This window comes from Talpa europaea, assembly GCF_964194135.1.
Source record: "Talpa europaea genome assembly, chromosome: 8".
Classification (NCBI taxonomy): domain Eukaryota; kingdom Metazoa; phylum Chordata; class Mammalia; order Eulipotyphla; family Talpidae; genus Talpa; species Talpa europaea.
Genome location: NC_140075.1, coordinates 89785150 through 89803969, shown reverse-complemented (window position 1 = coordinate 89803969; position 18820 = coordinate 89785150). Strand labels below are relative to the sequence as shown.

General features: G+C 35.0%; 1 protein-coding gene across 2 annotated transcripts in view; it reads right to left on the bottom strand.

The window, feature by feature from the left end:
* Positions 1-5268: 5268 nt before the first annotated feature.
* MNAT1 (MNAT1 component of CDK activating kinase) overlaps positions 5269-18820 on the bottom strand; it is a gene marked incomplete at its 5' end in the record, with an annotated part of 150794 nt that continues 137242 nt past the window's right edge. For both annotated transcript variants that reach the window (XM_084239683.1, XM_084239684.1), the window contains one exon: positions 5269-5496. In XM_084239683.1, coding sequence (XP_084095809.1) covers positions 5376-5496 — 121 coding nt within the window. In that variant the 3' untranslated portion in view covers positions 5269-5375. The remainder of the gene's footprint in view (positions 5497-18820) is intronic.

Sequence of the window (18820 nt, the reverse complement as noted above, 5' to 3'; positions counted from 1 at the left end):
TAGAAACATTTATAGTAATAAAGATATTAATATATATCTTAAATGTATAAATTGTTCATCAGACCCATTAGAGATAAGAATAAATGCAAAATAAATAAAACAAAAACAAAAACACAATTTTGGAAAATATAATTTTAGTTAAGTGCTTGCCAGTTTCTATTAACTATATCAAAACAATATTAAACAATATCAAAATAGAAAAGTGCAATTATATGTTAAAATGTGTTAAAAAAAAAAACTCTTGTTCTATATTATAAAATTTCCATTGTACAAATTGGAGTCTTTTCTGAGTTAAGCACTTTTGGGGTCTTGGGGTAAATGCAAGGGTAATTTTGGAATTCACTTAACTGCAGTTGAGGAGCTTCCACCTAAGGACTGAAAGGATTAATATGCTAAGTAATGACATACTACAAGGCAAATATAAACACAAAGAATCTACTGGGGGAGGAGGGCCTCCCTGGTGGCGCAAGGGGTTAAGACACAGCACTAAGAAACTATCTGCAGCCACTGCAGCATGAGTTGGAGCCCCAGCCAGGGAGGTGACTCACATTGCACAGCAGACCTCTCCTGTCTCACCTGCAGCTCCCCTCAGCAGTGTATTTCAGTCAGTCTGCCTGTTCTGTTCCCCACTCTGTCTCTAGTGAATCCTCTTACCCACATCTCTGGCCTGCACGCCAGCTCTGTATGCATCAATAAATCTTTTTTAAAAAATTACTAGAGGGCCTCCCCGATGGTGCAGCGGTTGAGCGCTGGGTTGCGAAGCTGCCCGTAGCCTCTGCAGCGCCAGTTTGATCCCCGGCTGCTCCCCGGCCACCGGAGGAGGAGGGTCCCACATGGCACACAGACCTCTCCTGCCACCCGCTGCTCCCCTCAGCAGTGTACATCAGTCCTTCTGCCTGTTCTGCTCCCCGCTCTGGCTCTGGTGAATTCTCTCACCCTCCCGCGCTTCTGACTGTACCCAGTGCTTGTATAAATAAATATAAATCTTTAAAAAAAAAATTACTAGAATTTTACAAATCCCCTTCCAAGTGATGAATATGTATAGTTAAAAAAATGTTCCTGGATTGTTACCAGTGTCAGACAGTATTTGTATGAAAAGACATTTTTAAAGATGATATGGGTAGGAGTTTTTCTGGTGGCACAGGGGTTAAAGTCTCAGCACTATCTATCAAGCTATCAGCAGCCATTGCAGCATGAGTTCTATCCCTGGTCATGCAGCTAACCCACATGGTGCAGCAGACCTCTCCTGTCTCGCCCACTGCTCCCATCAGCAGTGTTCAGTAGATCCGCTTGTTCTGCTCCCCACTCTGTGGCTGGTGAAGCCTCTTAACCCCTGCACCTCTGGCCTACACCCCAGTTCTATGCATAAATAAATAAATGTTAAAAAAGATACGTGTAAAATCTCATTACAGATAACCATTAACAGTGGTTATTTACAATTCATTTTGTAATTCCGCAATTAAAAGATGTTATTCCCTAAAAAGGCATTACAAAGAAATATACTCAACTTTATTTTGAAGTTTAATTTTAAAAAGTGCCAATTTACTTTATCATTATTTAAGTACCCATATAATGTTCTCAATTTTATCTTAGTAATATTCAATGTTTGTCTCTGCAGAAAAAAATTCAAGAATGCATGTAATCTAAATTAATCAAAACCCGCAGGTCATATAAACAGATGAAAGCAATAAATAGAAGTAAAGGGAAGAAATGAATTGGAGCCCCCATTTTTTATGTAAAGGCACAAAGTCAAGTTGCTTTGAAACCCACCCCACCCCACCCCATCCTCTACAAGGTCTAGAGGATAATTCAGTCAGGAGCTTCTACTTTGAGACTTCTAATTTGCTCTCTCTACCTCCTGAGTAGAATGTTGTGTAGGGGTCAGCAAACTTTCTGAAAAGGGCATAATATTATATTACGCTTTGCAAGCCATAAAGTTGCTGTTGTTCTCAACTCTGCTATAATAGCCCCAAAGCAGCCATAGATAATACAAAAAATACTGTTTCAATAAAATTTTACTTATGGATATTTATGAAATTTGAATTTTATATGCAGTTCACATGATACAAAGTACACTGTTTTTTGGACTTTTTTCAATCTTAAATTGCAGAAACTAATTTTATCTCATTAGCTTACAAAACAGACAGCAGCTGGGTTTGGTCAGGGGTCCATAGTTTGCTTTCTCCTGATCTAGGTGAAGTGAACTAGCAAGTAAGAATAAGAAATTTTTCCCCGAGTGCTATATATTGATGTTCTAGGTTAGGATTATTAAATTTAGGTACAAATAGTGTTCTTTTTCATACATGTAAATTGATAACATTCTTGTCTCTATTTAGTCATCCCTTAATTACATAAAATATATCATACATAATTTTAATAAAAATATTTCAATGCTTCTGCTAATATATGAACCCTTCCCCTCTTTTCTTTCAGAATGGATTAGTATTTAAATCTAAGCTTTTTTGATGTAATACCTTTTGACTGAATTCTGGATGAATTCATTAGAAAATGATAGCTGGAAAGTTCGTAATATAATTTTTTAACTTTGTTAGCTTTTGACAAGTTTTTCCCACTATACTTGGATTTGGAAGTGATTATCTGATCACCTCAACACCCTAAAAGGTAGACTCTAAGTTTAGATCAAATATTGAATGAAACTGGGGAATATACAATATTAATGCATTCTGACTACACTGTAAATACATATTTAATACTATTAATAAATGCTTAAAAGGGAATGTAGTTAATAGTAAAATAATGTGCCATGCAATGGATTTCTCAGAACTTCTCTCAAGGGTACCAGAAAAGGTTACTTAATGTCACTTAAACATTAAATATCTAAAAGAATGCAACACTTGATCTATAAATTTTGCTGGAAGTCTTAAGTTTGACTATACTCAAATTTGGTTTTACACAGCTATTGTTTGTAAATTTGACAGTTTGACATTCGCCTTTAGCGTATAGACTCTGGAGTGTGGCCACTTGGATTCAAATCCCAACTCTGCTTTTAAATTGGTAATCACCTTTGACAAGTTGCTTGACCTCTGTATGCCTCAGCTTCTCCACCAGTTAAAGAGGGGGAAAATAATAGTGGGATTATTGTAAGGATTATTTATACATAAAATGTGAAGCACAGTGCTTGGCACATAGGTAAATGCTCTTTTGTGCTAGTGTTGCAAACTGTTAAAAATTTTAATTGGTGTTGATGGAATACTTGTACAGTCTTTTATCTCCAAAAGAGAGAAAATCATTGGGAAGATAGGGGAAATCCAATTAATTTACAACATTTCTGTTTAGTGAATTATCATTAGGTTTTCTTTCGATCTAATAGGGTCAATTAATAACTACTAAATTAGGTCTCGAACAAAGTATGGCAATAGGAAAGGCAAAATATTTACAATGCACTATGGTTTGAGAATTTGTCAGATCAGGTACAGGCAGTTTCCACAAAGTAAGATAAGTTAAAAAAAAGTTTTGAAAGCCTTTTTATTTTATGAAAGCCATTTAAATACATTATGCAAGGTACTAAGGAAAAAGTAATATTCTTTCTGTTTTAAAGACTGGCTACTTTACTTTGGCAGTTGAGCACACAAAGCTTTATCATAAATCCAATGTTCTCACTATGCTTTGAACAGATTTAAAGATTGTACTTAAAACACGAGATATGAGAAATAGGATGTAGCCTGTATAGTACAGATTGACTATACTTAGTATTCCAATTTTGGTTTTTTACTAACCTGTGTATATGATCTTGGCCTACTCAATTATTTAATGCCTTCATTTTCTCAATTATCAAGTATGGTTAGTATTGAAAGATGAAGATGTACTCTGAAATTAATATCTACTTAGTCAAAATAGATGGAGTTGTTACACAGATGAAGTGGAGCCACCAGGCACAGGGCAGGCAGCAGGGCAGGGGGCCAGGAGGCTGGCAGGCCTTCTAACCCACAGTGAATCTTTAGCTTTCTCTTTGGGTTCTCTCTGGCATCATCTCCTGGTCTCTTCTTCTCTGTAGTCACTTTCCACAGCAGCCGTTCTCCACCATACACCATCCTCTGTGTGACACTATCCTTATAGCCTCTGTCTCTGCTCAGATGTGCCCACTTACATGTGATCACACAATATTCCATGTGTCCACAGTCAAGCATGCATACCCTGAGCCCATGTTCCCACGTACCACCTGCATTCAAGGCTGCAGGTGATAGTACCTTCTGCATTCAAGGCCAGCAGCACAAAAGCCTATCACTTACCCTACAAAGCATATTCCAGCTTAATGTAACTACAAATCTTGTTTCACATGACTTTCTACACATGAAAGTAACAATTATCGTAATGGAGATCTGATAGGAAATCCCTTAATTTCCTTGAGAAGCTATGTCCCATATCTAGCAGTCTATGTAACTGATCCATACAAGACTGAGATGCTGCAAATATCCATCCTATCCAGATCCAAACTCTATGCAAAATCATGGGTATATTAAAAAGCCTTTGAAGTTTTAACAAAACTCCATCAGAGTCTGCAATTTACACACAGGGAAATTTTATTTTGAAAGTATCAATTCTAATCTCCAAATCATCATAAAATAAGTTCAAATTTCTATGAAAAGTGCCATTTACATAATAAATTCTATTAACTTACTTCTTTGAATTTCCATTAAAGCAGGTTAATACTCTACTCTGGTTTATCCTAAGTGTGGCTCACAGCTGGGAACTATAATACCTTGCTGAAAGTTTGTCTCACTTTCCACTGCTCAGAACAGGCACTGAGTCCTTAATATTGAGTGACATTATCACAGGTCAGGTTTTGCTTGTCACAACCTGCTGGTAGAAGGAAATATATCCACTTGTCTGAACTAGTATTAAGAAAACATTGCAGGGGTGAGGGTAATGGTGAGGGTGGGGGAGGGGCAGGAGGAGGAGCATTTTATGAGAAGAAATAATAGACTCGGATATTAACTGTAAATGTCATTTTCAAAATGGCATTTTGAAATATGTTCAAGTAAAGCAATGTAATAAGAAAACCCCACAAAACTTAATATGAAGTCTAGCTTTATTTTTAAGGAGATTTTTAACAAGTCTGTCAACCTCAAATATACATAGGTGAATTACTCATATCTACCATAAAATGAGGCTTACAACTTCAGTCCCTCTCAGAAAAATATAGATAAAAAATAAATCTTTTCCACAAATATTTATCCACTATATTACCTAGCTAAGTTCCAAAATTTTCTCTTTATAAATACTTTAACATAGCTGCTAGTGGTAGTGCTATTGTTAAACAGCCACATATGGCTATAATTTTACAAGTCTACTTTATTTTTGCTCACTCCCTGGTTCGGCTCCAAGGTCCAAAGCTCATAAAGGAGAAATAAAGGTTACATGGGCTGCCAGAAAAGTCCACTGAATGCATCCTGTAGCGCTCTGTGACAAGCAAGAGAAGAAGTATAGCCTCCAGCAAGGTCTTGTGGAGAGGCAGCTCTGACATGGTTTAAATACCTGAAACAAAACAGAAAGTATAACATTGATATAAAAAGCACATATAAAATTGGTAACATTTTAAAAGGCAATAGTAAAACTGATTCACATTTTAAAGAGGAATTCTGATTGAAATGTCCAGACTTTATAAATGGATTATTACCTCTTAAAAGGAAACATAGCAACTGTATGTAGAATGCTTAAACTAGTATTAAATTATAAAGCAAATTACATTTAGATCTAAAAGCAGCTCTGAATGAGGCTTCAAAAATAATGCTTGCTATTAAAATAGTCACTGTTCCCAATCTTCAGAACTAATTTTTTTTTGCTGACCATTGTTTGGATACTTAACTGGCTGACATGCTCTTAATAAATGAATATACAATATTAACACTATTGTAGTACTAATATTTTTACACATTGAACCAATTTCAAAAAGACAGTGTAACAGATACTACTTTTCTTCAATCACACAATTACTTAGCAATTAAAACTTTCTACCTTGACAAAAGTAGACAAACAGGTCTGAAAAATAGGACAATTCAAGCCAGAAAGGGGCAGCTTGTTAGCATGACAACCAGTACTGCTGAAAAGCAAATATTTCCAGCTTTGCTTTAATGCCTAGTTTAAGAAACCACATTGTTTCTTCAGGCCTCAGGAAGTAAAGGAGCTTCACCCGCCTTAGAATTACGGGTATAGCAAATGAATAAATCAGGTACAAGAACATTTTAATAACTTGGAAACTTTTCTACTCATTCATTCAAACTTCCTGTATGTCAAAGTCTTGATGCATGAGCAACTTATTATTTCTAACATAATAACAAGTCTGTTTTTCATTTGTATCCATGTTTAATAAGCTTGTGTGATTAAAAAATATATGGCAATATATGATGCCAAATAGAAAAAATGGTCAAAGTAAGATACAGCTCCTGGATTAGACTATAATTTATTCACATTGCCACAAATCAAGGTGTTAACTCAATTCTTTGCTTCTCTGCCAAGGGTGAGAGGGGAGAATGGAAGGAGAAGGGAAATTGGTATTTACTGAGCAATGATCTCCAAACATTTTTGATAGTATATTTATAGCAGTGAAAAATATTTGAGCATACAACTCCAAAACCTGTATACCTGTTTATAAATTATATCCACATAGTATTAGCATGTAATATACTATTAGATTATATATAATTATATATAGCAATATGATAAGCATGTTATTATATATATGTATACACACACACACAAACAAATGCTTAAGGGATGCAATTAAAAATATTTTAATAAAAGTTCTAATATACTCTCTCCCTATATCCCAAGTTACATACACTGGTGAGATGCATTTGACTTTGGACACCCCTGTTATAAAACAGTCACTGTCAAACTCTTGATAAAACCTTAGATCCCAAAGAATCTGAAAATAAGGGTTTACTAAACCTACCACATGGCCATAAATCCATCTGCTTATTACCTCCAAGGACACAATAAAGTATCAACTGTTAAGATGTGATGTATAAGAAATGAGATGTTAAATCACCTCAGATAATCAAATAATCATCTGGGAGCAATAAAATTGATTTTTTTCACTGGGAGCTCAATGACTATCACAAAAATAATAAGTAATATTTTTAAAGATATCTTGAAAATAAAATGTTTCATTCCTAGCACAAGTGTCCAGATAATTTTTATCCAAATCTTAGTGTGTAACTTTTTTTTCCTTTCATCAGACCCTGAAAAGAAAACCATAGGCTTAGGTCCAATAGCGGCTCACTCATGGCAAAATTCAAGTACCACAGTAGAACTCTGTCAACCTTAAGAAACAGCCAACTATCATAAATAAGAATTGGTCTTCATAGCCATAATACAAACCACTGTGCAACTAGTTGTTTTGATTCATCACATTTTGGTACAACTTGCTTCTGGGAAAGTTGAGTCATACCATCTCTGGCCTGGCAATTCAAACATAAACTTGCAGTGCACATACAGTTTTTATATGTTATCCTGAGAAAACTGAAACAGCTGCACTGCTGGCAAGAAAACACAAGACCACCAGTAAAATATCCAAAACAGTTGCATCTTTTAATTTATGACTGCACTGTTTCCACAAAGAGTATATAAAACAGTTCAACTTTTTTATAGGTAAAATGTAATAAATAGTCATACTCACTGATGCCAAAAATGTGTAAAAAAAAGTTTATTTAAAATGATTAATTAATTTTTGAAAACAGTATTTCTTGAATAGTCATAATCCAGAGCAATGAGCAAATATTTTAAAATCTGAGTTAATAATACTAAGTTGTAGATTCTCAATGCCAAAATGAAGTCAATTAAAATTTCTTTGCTTAGCATTGAAGAAAATGCATTTCCCTTCTAGCAATTATTTTCCCTAAAAATGTGCATGAGTATGATTCTTTAAGGAGACCTGCTTGTTTACACTGCTGTTTTTGATGTCTAGGACCATACAAAACAGTTACTGTTAAATATTTTAACTTATTGCCACCATGGCAACCTGTATTAATTCCAATTTAAAAAATAAAACATAGTTCATTCTTGTTATTCTACTATAAGCTTTTGTTTTCTAGGTATTTTAACTTAATGTTCTTAAATCCTTCAATTATTATGATACACCAAAGTATTTTAAAGGATCTGCCACATTAAAACCACACAATGAGAATTTCGTGTTCTGCCTACTTTTTCATATCAGTCCACATCTGTGTTGTTTTAATTCTTTTATGACCATTACAAGCACATCACTGAATAGGATCCCTGGGATTTTTGGCATAGGTCAGTATCATTTCAGGTACACCTTTATAAAAACAGAATGAGGAAGAAATCTTAGCCAAATTTATTTCCAAAAGTCAATCTCAATTGGATTTTGGAGCCTGAAGGTAACTACTCTATTCAGCCAATCCCAGGACAGTATTTCTGTTTTTCATGGGTTTATTTTAAATACCTGTAAATCTTATAAGCAAAAACCAGGGAAGGAAAACAAAAGGGGGGGGGGTTATTTTGATACCTATACCATATTTTTACTGAAAGCAGACTAAACTCAAAGGTTTAAAAATTAGATTTTTGAATATTTCCTTAATAAAGATTTTAAAAGGCATGTTTTCAAAAGCTGTCTGAGATAATTCCTAAACAAAGGGCATCTTATGCCCTCATTTATACTCTCTCTAAAGTTGCCCTTTTTTTCCATTACCCATCAAAATCCCTTTCAAACAGACTTTGGAGAGGGGGAGGAAAAGGATCTAAGAGGAAAGTCAGAGAGTATTAAGTACTAGAAAATCGAAAACTACACTTAAAAATTTGTTCTTGAACTCTGATTTCCTCCACTATCATTTTCTTTTGTTACATTTAGCAGCATTTGTTCTCACAGAAGGTGGTATAATTTACACTGAGTTTTACAGATTTCATTTTCTCAGTTCTTTAACAGAAGAGTGTTTCTCTGAGGTTACTCTTTTACTATCTCCCTCACTTTAAAAGTCCTATGTTGACCATCTGGCTAGAGTCTTTGAGCTCATTTTAGTGCTATTCAACAATGCTTTGAGTTCTCAGCTAGGGGCAGAGGGCAAGGGCTGTCACTCAAAACCATTAGACTCTTCCCCTCCAGTCACAACCTGCTCATGATAACCCTTAAAAACCTTGACTCCAAAAAATCAAAGGCTTTCAGAATTTACATTGAAATAAAAATGTGAAGTTCATATTAGTTTCCTCCACCTCAAATTACCAAACACTGTAGTTAAAAAAAGGGCCTCCCCTGGTGGTGCAACGGTTGAGCACTGGGCTGTGAGGCTGCCTGCAGCCCCTGCAGCGCCGGTTCATTCCCCCAGCAGCCGGAGAGGGTCCCACAAAAAAAAAAAAAAAACCAAAAAAATAAAAACAAACAAACAAACAAACAAACACCAACTTCCATAGAGTTGAAAACTTGAACTGATTCAAACTAAAAAAGGGGAGGGAACTCTAGAGAGCAAGACTCTTTTTATAAGGTGGTCAACATTTTTAAGTGTGCATTTACTGTGTCCAGAAACAGTAACATTTACAGAAACATTTACTGTGTCCAGAAACAGACCAGTTTCAAACAGTTCTGCCTCCCAATCTACAAAAGTCAAATCTACTTGCCATTAGGGGATCATCCAGCTGATCTCAGCTGTCAAGACCAACAGCTCTTATAGGAAATTTAAGTCAAAGCTATGACCATTTACATTAACTACCTGAAGTCTATCTCAATGAGATTTAAAAACAATCAGAGCAATAGCCTGCTCAGACAATTTTTGCTGAAAAGCAGAAATCTGAAAATTGAGGTTAGTGGTCAGGTATCCTAACCTAGTCACAATGTCAGAATAATAGATAAAGAAACTGTCTACAAAGGGGAATGGATGGCCATATATAAAAGGGTAAAGATTACAAATCGGACCACTGTCCAAAATTCTGAGGGGAGTTTTGTTATAAAATCACAGGTTTCATGAACTCCAACCAACAATAAGACAAACTTCTACAATCATGATGTTACTCTTCGCTTTATTATCTAGTCAGCAAGTGAAAATACAACTTTAATAGGCTAATTTTATTAAATCTGACTTTGAATTTATACCAATTTATACACTGGGAATTGAATTCACAATTTCTCCAGACATTTAGAACATCCCAATGCTAAAATTCAGATTTGGAAATTAAAAGCCACAATCGTACCCAATGGTATAGTATAGCTAAACAAACTGCTCAGATAAGCCTTTCTAGATACAACTTAAGAAAACTGCAATTTATTGTTATAAAAAACACATGGGAATTTAGGGCAGGGTAGTTACCACTGAAAGTTAATATTAACTACATAAGGAAAAAAACCTTCCTTGATTTGAATGTGAACTACTGAACACACAGAAGATATACAGCTATTTCATGTAATGCAGTCCATGGAAAATATTGTAGTTTTGGGTCTCTCAACTGATAGATCCCTAAGGATAGATTCTACCTATTTAATACAGACAAACAATGGAATATGGAGGAACTAGGTACAATGAGGTAAACTAAAAAAGAGACATGAAAAGCAATAATAAATAGTAGCCAATGGATTAAATGATTTTTCATAAACCAGAAGATGTTTCTCTCACGACAGATTACTATAATGTTTAGCTAATATCTTTTTTAAAGATTTATTTATTTATTTATTTTTGTGGGACCCTTGCCAGGGGCCGGGGAACAAACCGGCGCTTCAGAGGCTGCGGGCAGCCTCGCAGCCCAGGGCTCAACAACTGCGTCACGGGGGGGGGGGGGGGGGGGGGGCGCAGATTTATTTATTTTTTATACAAGAGCTGGGTACAGGCCAGAGGCACAGGAGAGTGAGAGGATTCACCACAGACAGAGTGGGGAACAGAACAGGCAGACGACAGAAATACACTGCTGAGGGGAGCAGCAGGCGAGGCAGGAGAGGTCTGCTGCACAATGTGGGATTCACACCGGCCAGCAGGAATCGAACCCCACTGCAGAGGCTGCGGACAGCTTCACAGCGCGGCGCTCAACCAGTTTCGCCACTGGGGAGACCCTGTTTAGCTAAATTCGGTATTGCTCTTACATGCTTATATGAAATTAGTGAAATGGTATGAATAATGCTTCTTCTTACGGATTCTTAAAGCATAATACTAATTCCTATACATTCATTCAAGATAATAACTAGGGGAGAGGGGGAAGCAAAGTTTCATGAAAAATCTAAAAATAACAAATCATATACAGAATCTGTACATGACAGTGAGGACAAGTTCACTTTTGTAGAAAAACATGACATATTATAAAAATAAATATCTCAGTTTCTGAATTTCTTAAGGTTCTAAATAGATCTAGTGCCCACATACGGCTTGCCTAATGTAATTTTTGACTATGAATTCAATGTTAGTAATGTGTGCCAGACTTTTATCACATGTTTATAAAGGCTGGATGAGTAATTTTTCTCCAAGGATGGACAAAATATCGAAATTCATTCATTCTTTCAAAAACTAAAAAAAAAAAAATTACAGAGTGGCTACTATGTGCCAGGTATTAAAGCAACTCTAAGAATAAAGCACAGCAAAGCCTCCACATTCATTAACCTTATAATTCAACAGAGAAGAAAGATGTTAAATAATGAATCTTCTGAAAAAATCAGAGTTCTATGGGTGTGATTAAAAAGAGTCCCCAACATAAAGTTCAGAAAAAATAACTATCTCATTGAATAGCTAAACTGTAGGATATGTATACATGGTGGGGAAAATGGAAAATTGTGAAGAAAACACACAGAATTTAGCAGAACTAAAAAGATGGCAAATGTAAAAGCACCACTAAAGTAGATATTTCAGCAAGAAGAAAATTAAGCCATTATAGGAGTAGCAGGATAAAAGCAGCAAAGAGAATCCCAAAACACCATCACTAACTGGTAACAAAAATAGCAAGAAAAACACAAGGTGAAGTTGGGGCTAAACTTTCTAAGACCTGTGTTTCGTTCAGAAGGAAGAGAGGTGTTAACTTTAGACTTTTGAAAATAATATCGGTTAACTCTGGAAGGCAGATTTATAATATTTGTTATATTTCTCTACTTTTCTGCTTGAAATAATTATCATTTTTAGATGCCACCTCTGTTAGATTGTCCAAGTAGAATTACTTCTTTCCTCTGAATTCTCACAGCATGCTACATTTCTCATAGGCACCACAGCTATTTATAAATGTTATCCATTTCCTGGCAGATAAGTTCTTCAATAACAAGATAAATATCAACTTACTAGACAGTCAGCATTTTAAAAAAAAATCATCCCATCTTCTAAAAAGAGAGTAGAGAATTATAAAAATCAAATCAATATTCTACTTAGTTATGATAAAATTAAGAACAGCCATCATATTTTGGCAACTAGAACTAGAGAATATGGTAAGAGTTATCACTACCAGTTATGAACCTGTGGAAGAATATGGCAGAGGGCTGTTTAGAAAACAGACTGTACATCAGTCACTGAGGAGAATGCCAAGACTTCCTGGATTACAAGATGCCCATAATGACAAAAAGAGGAGAGGTATAACGTATAGTGTAAAATAACTTTACTTAAAATGTAATTATTTGTATTTTCTTAAATGTGTGTGTTTGAAAGTTGCTTTGAAATTTTAATTCACCTCTGTCTCATATGCTGAACTCTCAGTTTGTTAACCAATTTTACACTCAAAGACACATACTATAATGGAATATAGTTATGAATGCAAAGAAAAACAAGAAATTCAAACTGAACTGGATACACCCAGAGCTAGGTATTTCGTAAAGATATTTATTTTCCATTCAAAACACTTTCTGAAAAGCTCAATTTCATATACAGGAATCTGAATCATAACAATAACTTAGACAAATCTCTAAAGCAAACAATAACAAGCAAAGACAAAGTCAAGTGGATAAAATGAGGATTTCTCCTAATTATGGAAAATTTTATTTTCCAGCAAGTAAAAACAGGTTCATAAAATGTCTACTTAAGGGACCACTAGCTATAAGCAATAAAATCTGAAAAAGTTCCAAGAGTTCTGGTTTAATGCATAACAATTTTTAGTTTTTAAGAAGCATTTTTAATATTTAAGCCCACAGAAAACTTGCACTCTCCTCCAAAGGCAAAACCACAGCATCACTTTGGGGGAAAAAATAATCCATGCCCATTATCATAAATAATGTGCTAATGCAATCAATTTTACTAAAAATGATGCTTTTCTGGAATAGAATGCTTTAATAAACTAGTCAGTTAGATGGTTAAATATCATTTGGACCAAAAGCTTCATATGTAAAGAAAATATTTTCCTCTTATTTAAAAAATCATAGCAGTATTTTTAGTATTCTGTTTTAGTTCCAGACTACATTTTTTGGCAATGTGTTATGACTCTGCATATGTTGGTATAATATTTTAAATAAAAACACTCTAATCAGTTACATATGACTTGTTTTGAAAATCATAAGTTTTTAAAGTTTAATTTTACAGAACCTACTTCAATAGATTAAAAAAGTTCTTTATAGCTAAAAACCTAAATTTCTTATTTCATTACTTTAAAAGATTAAAAGACAGAAAAAGTGCTGGTGTTTTCTTGAATTCTACCTTTACAGGGGAAAATTATTTTCACCTGTCACTCCAAAGTTCATAAAATAAGTTTTCTTATCTTTAGATCATGCTTTGGATGAACCTGGCATAATGAGTCAACAAAAAGTAAAAAGAAGCAAAACCCCAGCAAAGATTATTCTTGATATATTTTGTTCCTAACTGACCACCATTCGTAAAAACTAACGTTTTATGGAACAAGAGCTAGAACAATTTTATTTGAATGATATAAAGTAAACTGCAAAGGTATAAAAATCTTATCTTTCAAAGACATACTTACAATTAATCCTACATGTGGTTACTGAAAACAAATTTCACATTTTATAAAATAAATGAGAAAAATAGTGGGTAAAGACAGTATAGACAAAACAGTGGGGGGAAAAAACTCAGAATCCTAAAAGTGGAAGGGAACATTAGAAATCATTATCCTATAGCCTCATTAATAGATAAAGCAACTGGCATCCAGGAAAGTTAACATTTTTTTATCTTCTTGGGAAGAGTCCATTTATTCGATGAAAATTTACTATGCACTGGTATTGTGATAATTCCCCAGGTAATAAAGAGGCAAGAAGGATTTTCTAGAAAGAAGAGTATATAAAATGGTCGGAGAGCTAAGTGAACATGGTGTTTCCAAGTGTCAAATTTAAAGGACCATGCGCATCTTGACTATTTTAAAAAATATATAATGAGAACCATTAAAAATGTTAGTAGGAAAGTAATGCAATCTGACCTGAATTTTATCTCTATGAAAGACAGATTGGAGAGAGAGTGAAAAGGGAAACAAAGTAAATGATTATGAGCACCACTAGGGGCTATGACTCTAAGGATCTTAATTGTCTAATTATATGTAAGATAGAAATAAGAATAAATCGTTAACAGCTCCCTATCTTGGGCATAGAAGACAGAGGAAGTTTCGCCACAACAAGATGTATAACAGTTGGAATAGCTCTCACAAAGAAGATAACTTCCATTTAGGTACAAGGAACTGAAATATTTGTCAGACTTATAGGTAGAAAGATAGAAATGTCCAGGATCCTGTTAGAAATCTGCATTTAAATCAAAGAAAATGAATACAAGTTCATTGGATATAACAGCACACCTTTTCAATTGTCTTTCCCAGAGTCCTTGGAATCAGAGCAGTGCCTTTAAGGCACCATAAAGGCAAAATGGTAAGTAGGGTCAGCTGGAGCTGTCACCTCCTCTGTAAGAGTAGTTTTGCTTTCTGCTGTTTTATATTTTGGACCCTGCTAAATTTTGCATTTAAAAAATGATTCTTTCTTTTAAAAAGTTTGTAAACTATTATTACATAATTTTAGAATAAAACAGATTTTATGTTAGTTACTGAATATACCTTTGGTTGTGGACTCAGGAAAGTTACTTGGCTGTTAAGAGTGGTTACAAATGTGGCCTGCATTTGTAGTGGGTTGAGTGCAGCGCTGTGAAGCTGTCTGCAGCCTTTGCAGCACCGAATCCCAGGCGGCTGGGGAGATTCCCACATGGCATGGCAGACCTCTCCTGTTACGCCCACTGCTCCCCTCAGCAGTGTATTTCTGTCATCTGCCTGTTCTGCTCCCTGCTCTGTCTCTGGTGAACTCTCTCACCCTCCCGCGCCTCTGGCCTGTACCCCAGCTCTTGTATAGAAATAAATAAATCTTAAAAGAGAGAGAGAGAGGGGGGTTTTAAAAAAAAGTTGTTACAAATAATCAGGAACAATGTACAAGTGCCCAAGACAAGGAGTGGCACATAGCAAGTACTCAGTAAGTAGTAATGAATGAAACCAAAAGATCAAGGAAGTACCTCACACAATAGCAGCCTCAGCAGAGGAAGAATTGATCAAAAAGATTTAGAATGAAAAGTCAAAGGAAGAAAGAAAACTAACCATGTCACGAAACAAAGGAAATACACAGTTTGTAGGAATAAGAGAGTGGTTCCACAAGGTTTAAAATAAGATTAGGTCTATAAAATAGCTACCAAATTTTGCAATTGGAAAGTCAATAGTAAAATAGCTAAATCAAATTCTAAGTAAATGCCAAATTGCACAAGGTTGGGGAAAGAATTAGAAATAAGGGCGTGGATATAGCAAGCATAAGAATTCATCAATAGTTTGTTGTTGGAAAGGGGAAATAGTTAAAGGGCAAATTTTTTACATTTACTTATTTATATACATTTTACTTCATTTTAAACAATGTCTGCTTTTTTTCTATGGGTGTAGTCCCCATAGAATTTCCTCCACCAATTCAACTCTGATCCCTCTCCCTCCTCCTCCCCTGCAGGATGTCTCTGGTTTATAAATGTCTATTTATTTTTGTTGTGTTGTGTTGTGTTTTGTATTGTTATTACTTTTTCCCCCTGATATCTTATTTGGTTCACCTATATTCCACCTATAAGTAAAACTATCCGATATTTTTCTTTTTCCTTCTGACTTATTTCACTGAGTATAAGTCATTCTAGCTCCATCCATGTTGCTGCAAATGGCATTAGTTTATCTTTTTTCATTGTTGAATAGTATTCCATTGTGTGTATATACCACATCTTCTTGATCTAGTCATGTATTTTTTGGGCATTTGTGTTGTTTCTAGGTTTTACCTATTATAAACAGTGCTACAATAAACATAGGGGTACAATTTCCAAAATGTATGGGACACAACAAAAGCAGTAATAAGAGGAAAATATATAGCAATACAAAAGCAGTAATAAGAGGAAAATATATAGCAATACAGGCTCACATTGAGAAACAAGAAAGAATGCAAAGAAACAACCTAACCAATCTCACATCTCAAAGAACCAGAAAAAGAACAACAAAAAAACCCTAAAACCAGCATACGTAAGGACATAATAAAAATCAAAGCAGAAATAAATGAAATAGAAATGTAAAAAACGATCCAAATGATCAATGAAACCAAAAGTTGGTTCTTTGGAAAAATAAACAAAATAAACAAACAAACCTCTAGCCAGGCTCACAAAGAAAAAACTGGAGAAAACACATATAAATAGGATCAGAAACAAAACAGGAGAAACCACAACAGACTCTGCTGAAATCAAAAGAACAATCAGAGATTACTATGAACACTTATATGTAAACAAATTCAACAACCTAGAAGAGATAGACAAACTCCTAGAACAATATAATTATCCAAAGCTAGATAAAGAAGAAATAGAATACCCAACAGACCATTTATAAGCAGCGAAATTGAAGCAGTAATCAAAACACTCCCCCAAAACAAAAGCTCAGGACCAGACGGCTTCACAAATGAATTCTACCAAATGTTCAGAAATGAATTAGTGCCTGTCCTAAACAAACGCTTTCAAAAAATTGAAAAAGAAGGAATACTACCAAGTACGTTCTATGAAGCCAACACTACACTAACACCAAAACCAAACAAAGACAACACACAAAAAAGAAAATGACAGGCCAATCTCCCTAATGAACACTGATGCAAAAATCCTCAACAAAATCCTTGCCAACAGAATTCAACAATCCATCAAAGGGATAATACACCACAATCAAGTGGGATTTATCCCAGGGGCACAAGGATGCTTCAACATACAAAAATCAATTAACATAATCCAACACATCAACAAAAAGAAAAATTACAACCACATGATCATATCAATAGATGCTGAGAAGTTTCTCTGAAGAGGAAATGCAAATGGCCAACAGGCATATGAAAAAATGTTCAACATCACTTGTAATCAGGGAAATGCAAATCAAAACTACCATGAGATACCATCTTACACCAGTGAGAATGGCACATATTAAAAAAACTAGCAACAACAAATGTTGGCGAGGGTGTGGAGAAAAAGGAACTCTCCTGCACTGTTGGTGGGAGTACAAACTGGTCCAACCCCTATGGAGAGCTGTGTGGAGATTTCTGGGCCTACTAAACATACAGCTTCCATATGATCCAGCAATTCCACTCCTAGGTATTTACCCAAAGGACACAGAAACATCAATTCCAAAGAGCACCTGCACCCCTATGTTTATAGCAGCACTCTTTACAATAGCTAAGCTTTGGAAACAACCCAGCTGCCCAAAAATAGATGACTGGATCAAGAAGATGTGGTACATATACACCATGGAATATTACTCAGCATTTAAAAAAGATAAACACATGCAATTTGCAGCAACATGGATGGCACTGGAAGGGATCATGCTCAGCGAAACAAGCCAGAAAGAAAAAGAAAAATACCAGATGGTCTCACTCATAGCAGGAATCTAGAAAACTTAAATAAGGGACCAGGAAATTGAATAACTATAAGAAAGTGAAAATCAACAAAAATTATGAACCAGAGACACTTTTTGTGGGGTGGGGGGAGGGAGGGATTGGGGTCAGAATGGAGGGGTTGAAATTGTATGGGGAATATAAAAATAAAAATTATTATTATTAAAAAAAAATAGATGCTGAGAAAGCATTCAACAAAGTCCAATAACTATTTATGATGAAGGCCCTTGAAATTCTCAGGAGAGAAGGAACATTCCACTCCTCAACATGATAAAAGCCATATATTACAAACCCACAGCCAATATTATACTCAATAGTGAAAAGCTGAAGACCTTTCCTTTAAGATCGGAAACAAGACAAGGATGTCCACTCTCATCACTGCTCTTCCGTATAATACTGGAAGTCCTAGTCACAGCAATAAGACAAGAGAAAGACATACAAGGAATCCAAATGGGGAAAGAAGAAGTAAAACTATCACTATTTGCAGAAGATATGATAATATAGAGAACCCTAAAGGGGAATTTAATATTAATAAAGTGAAGAGGTTGTTTCAAGATGGAAATCTGTGTATCGTCATGTGGTAACTTAAAGTTCCAATGGAGAAGAGATTTGCAAAAGGGATGGAAACCAACTAGATGGTGTAATAATCCTGAGTTGAAGAGCAAAGAAGCTCACAGAACACAAATGACCAAAGATTTACTCAGTTTTGGGTCTGGGCCTGTGTTGTAAAGTATATCTTATAAGAAATCCAATTTGTATACAAATTTATTCCAAATAAAAACACCAAATAGACATATTGTTAAAATTCTTTCATAAAAAAGACAGGTTTTCTGTCTGTTTTAATGATAAAGTGTTCCAGACAGAGATCAAATTACCTGATTCCTCTCTTAAACAATATTAAATTTTTCATAAAAAGTATGGATTCAGATGATGGACTTTTTAGAAAGAAAGAAACTGCTACCTGTGTCTCAAGAAAATAATTCTGAACTATATAGGAGGCTATATAGTTTTCAAAATATTCCTACTCCTAAAGAAGTTTAC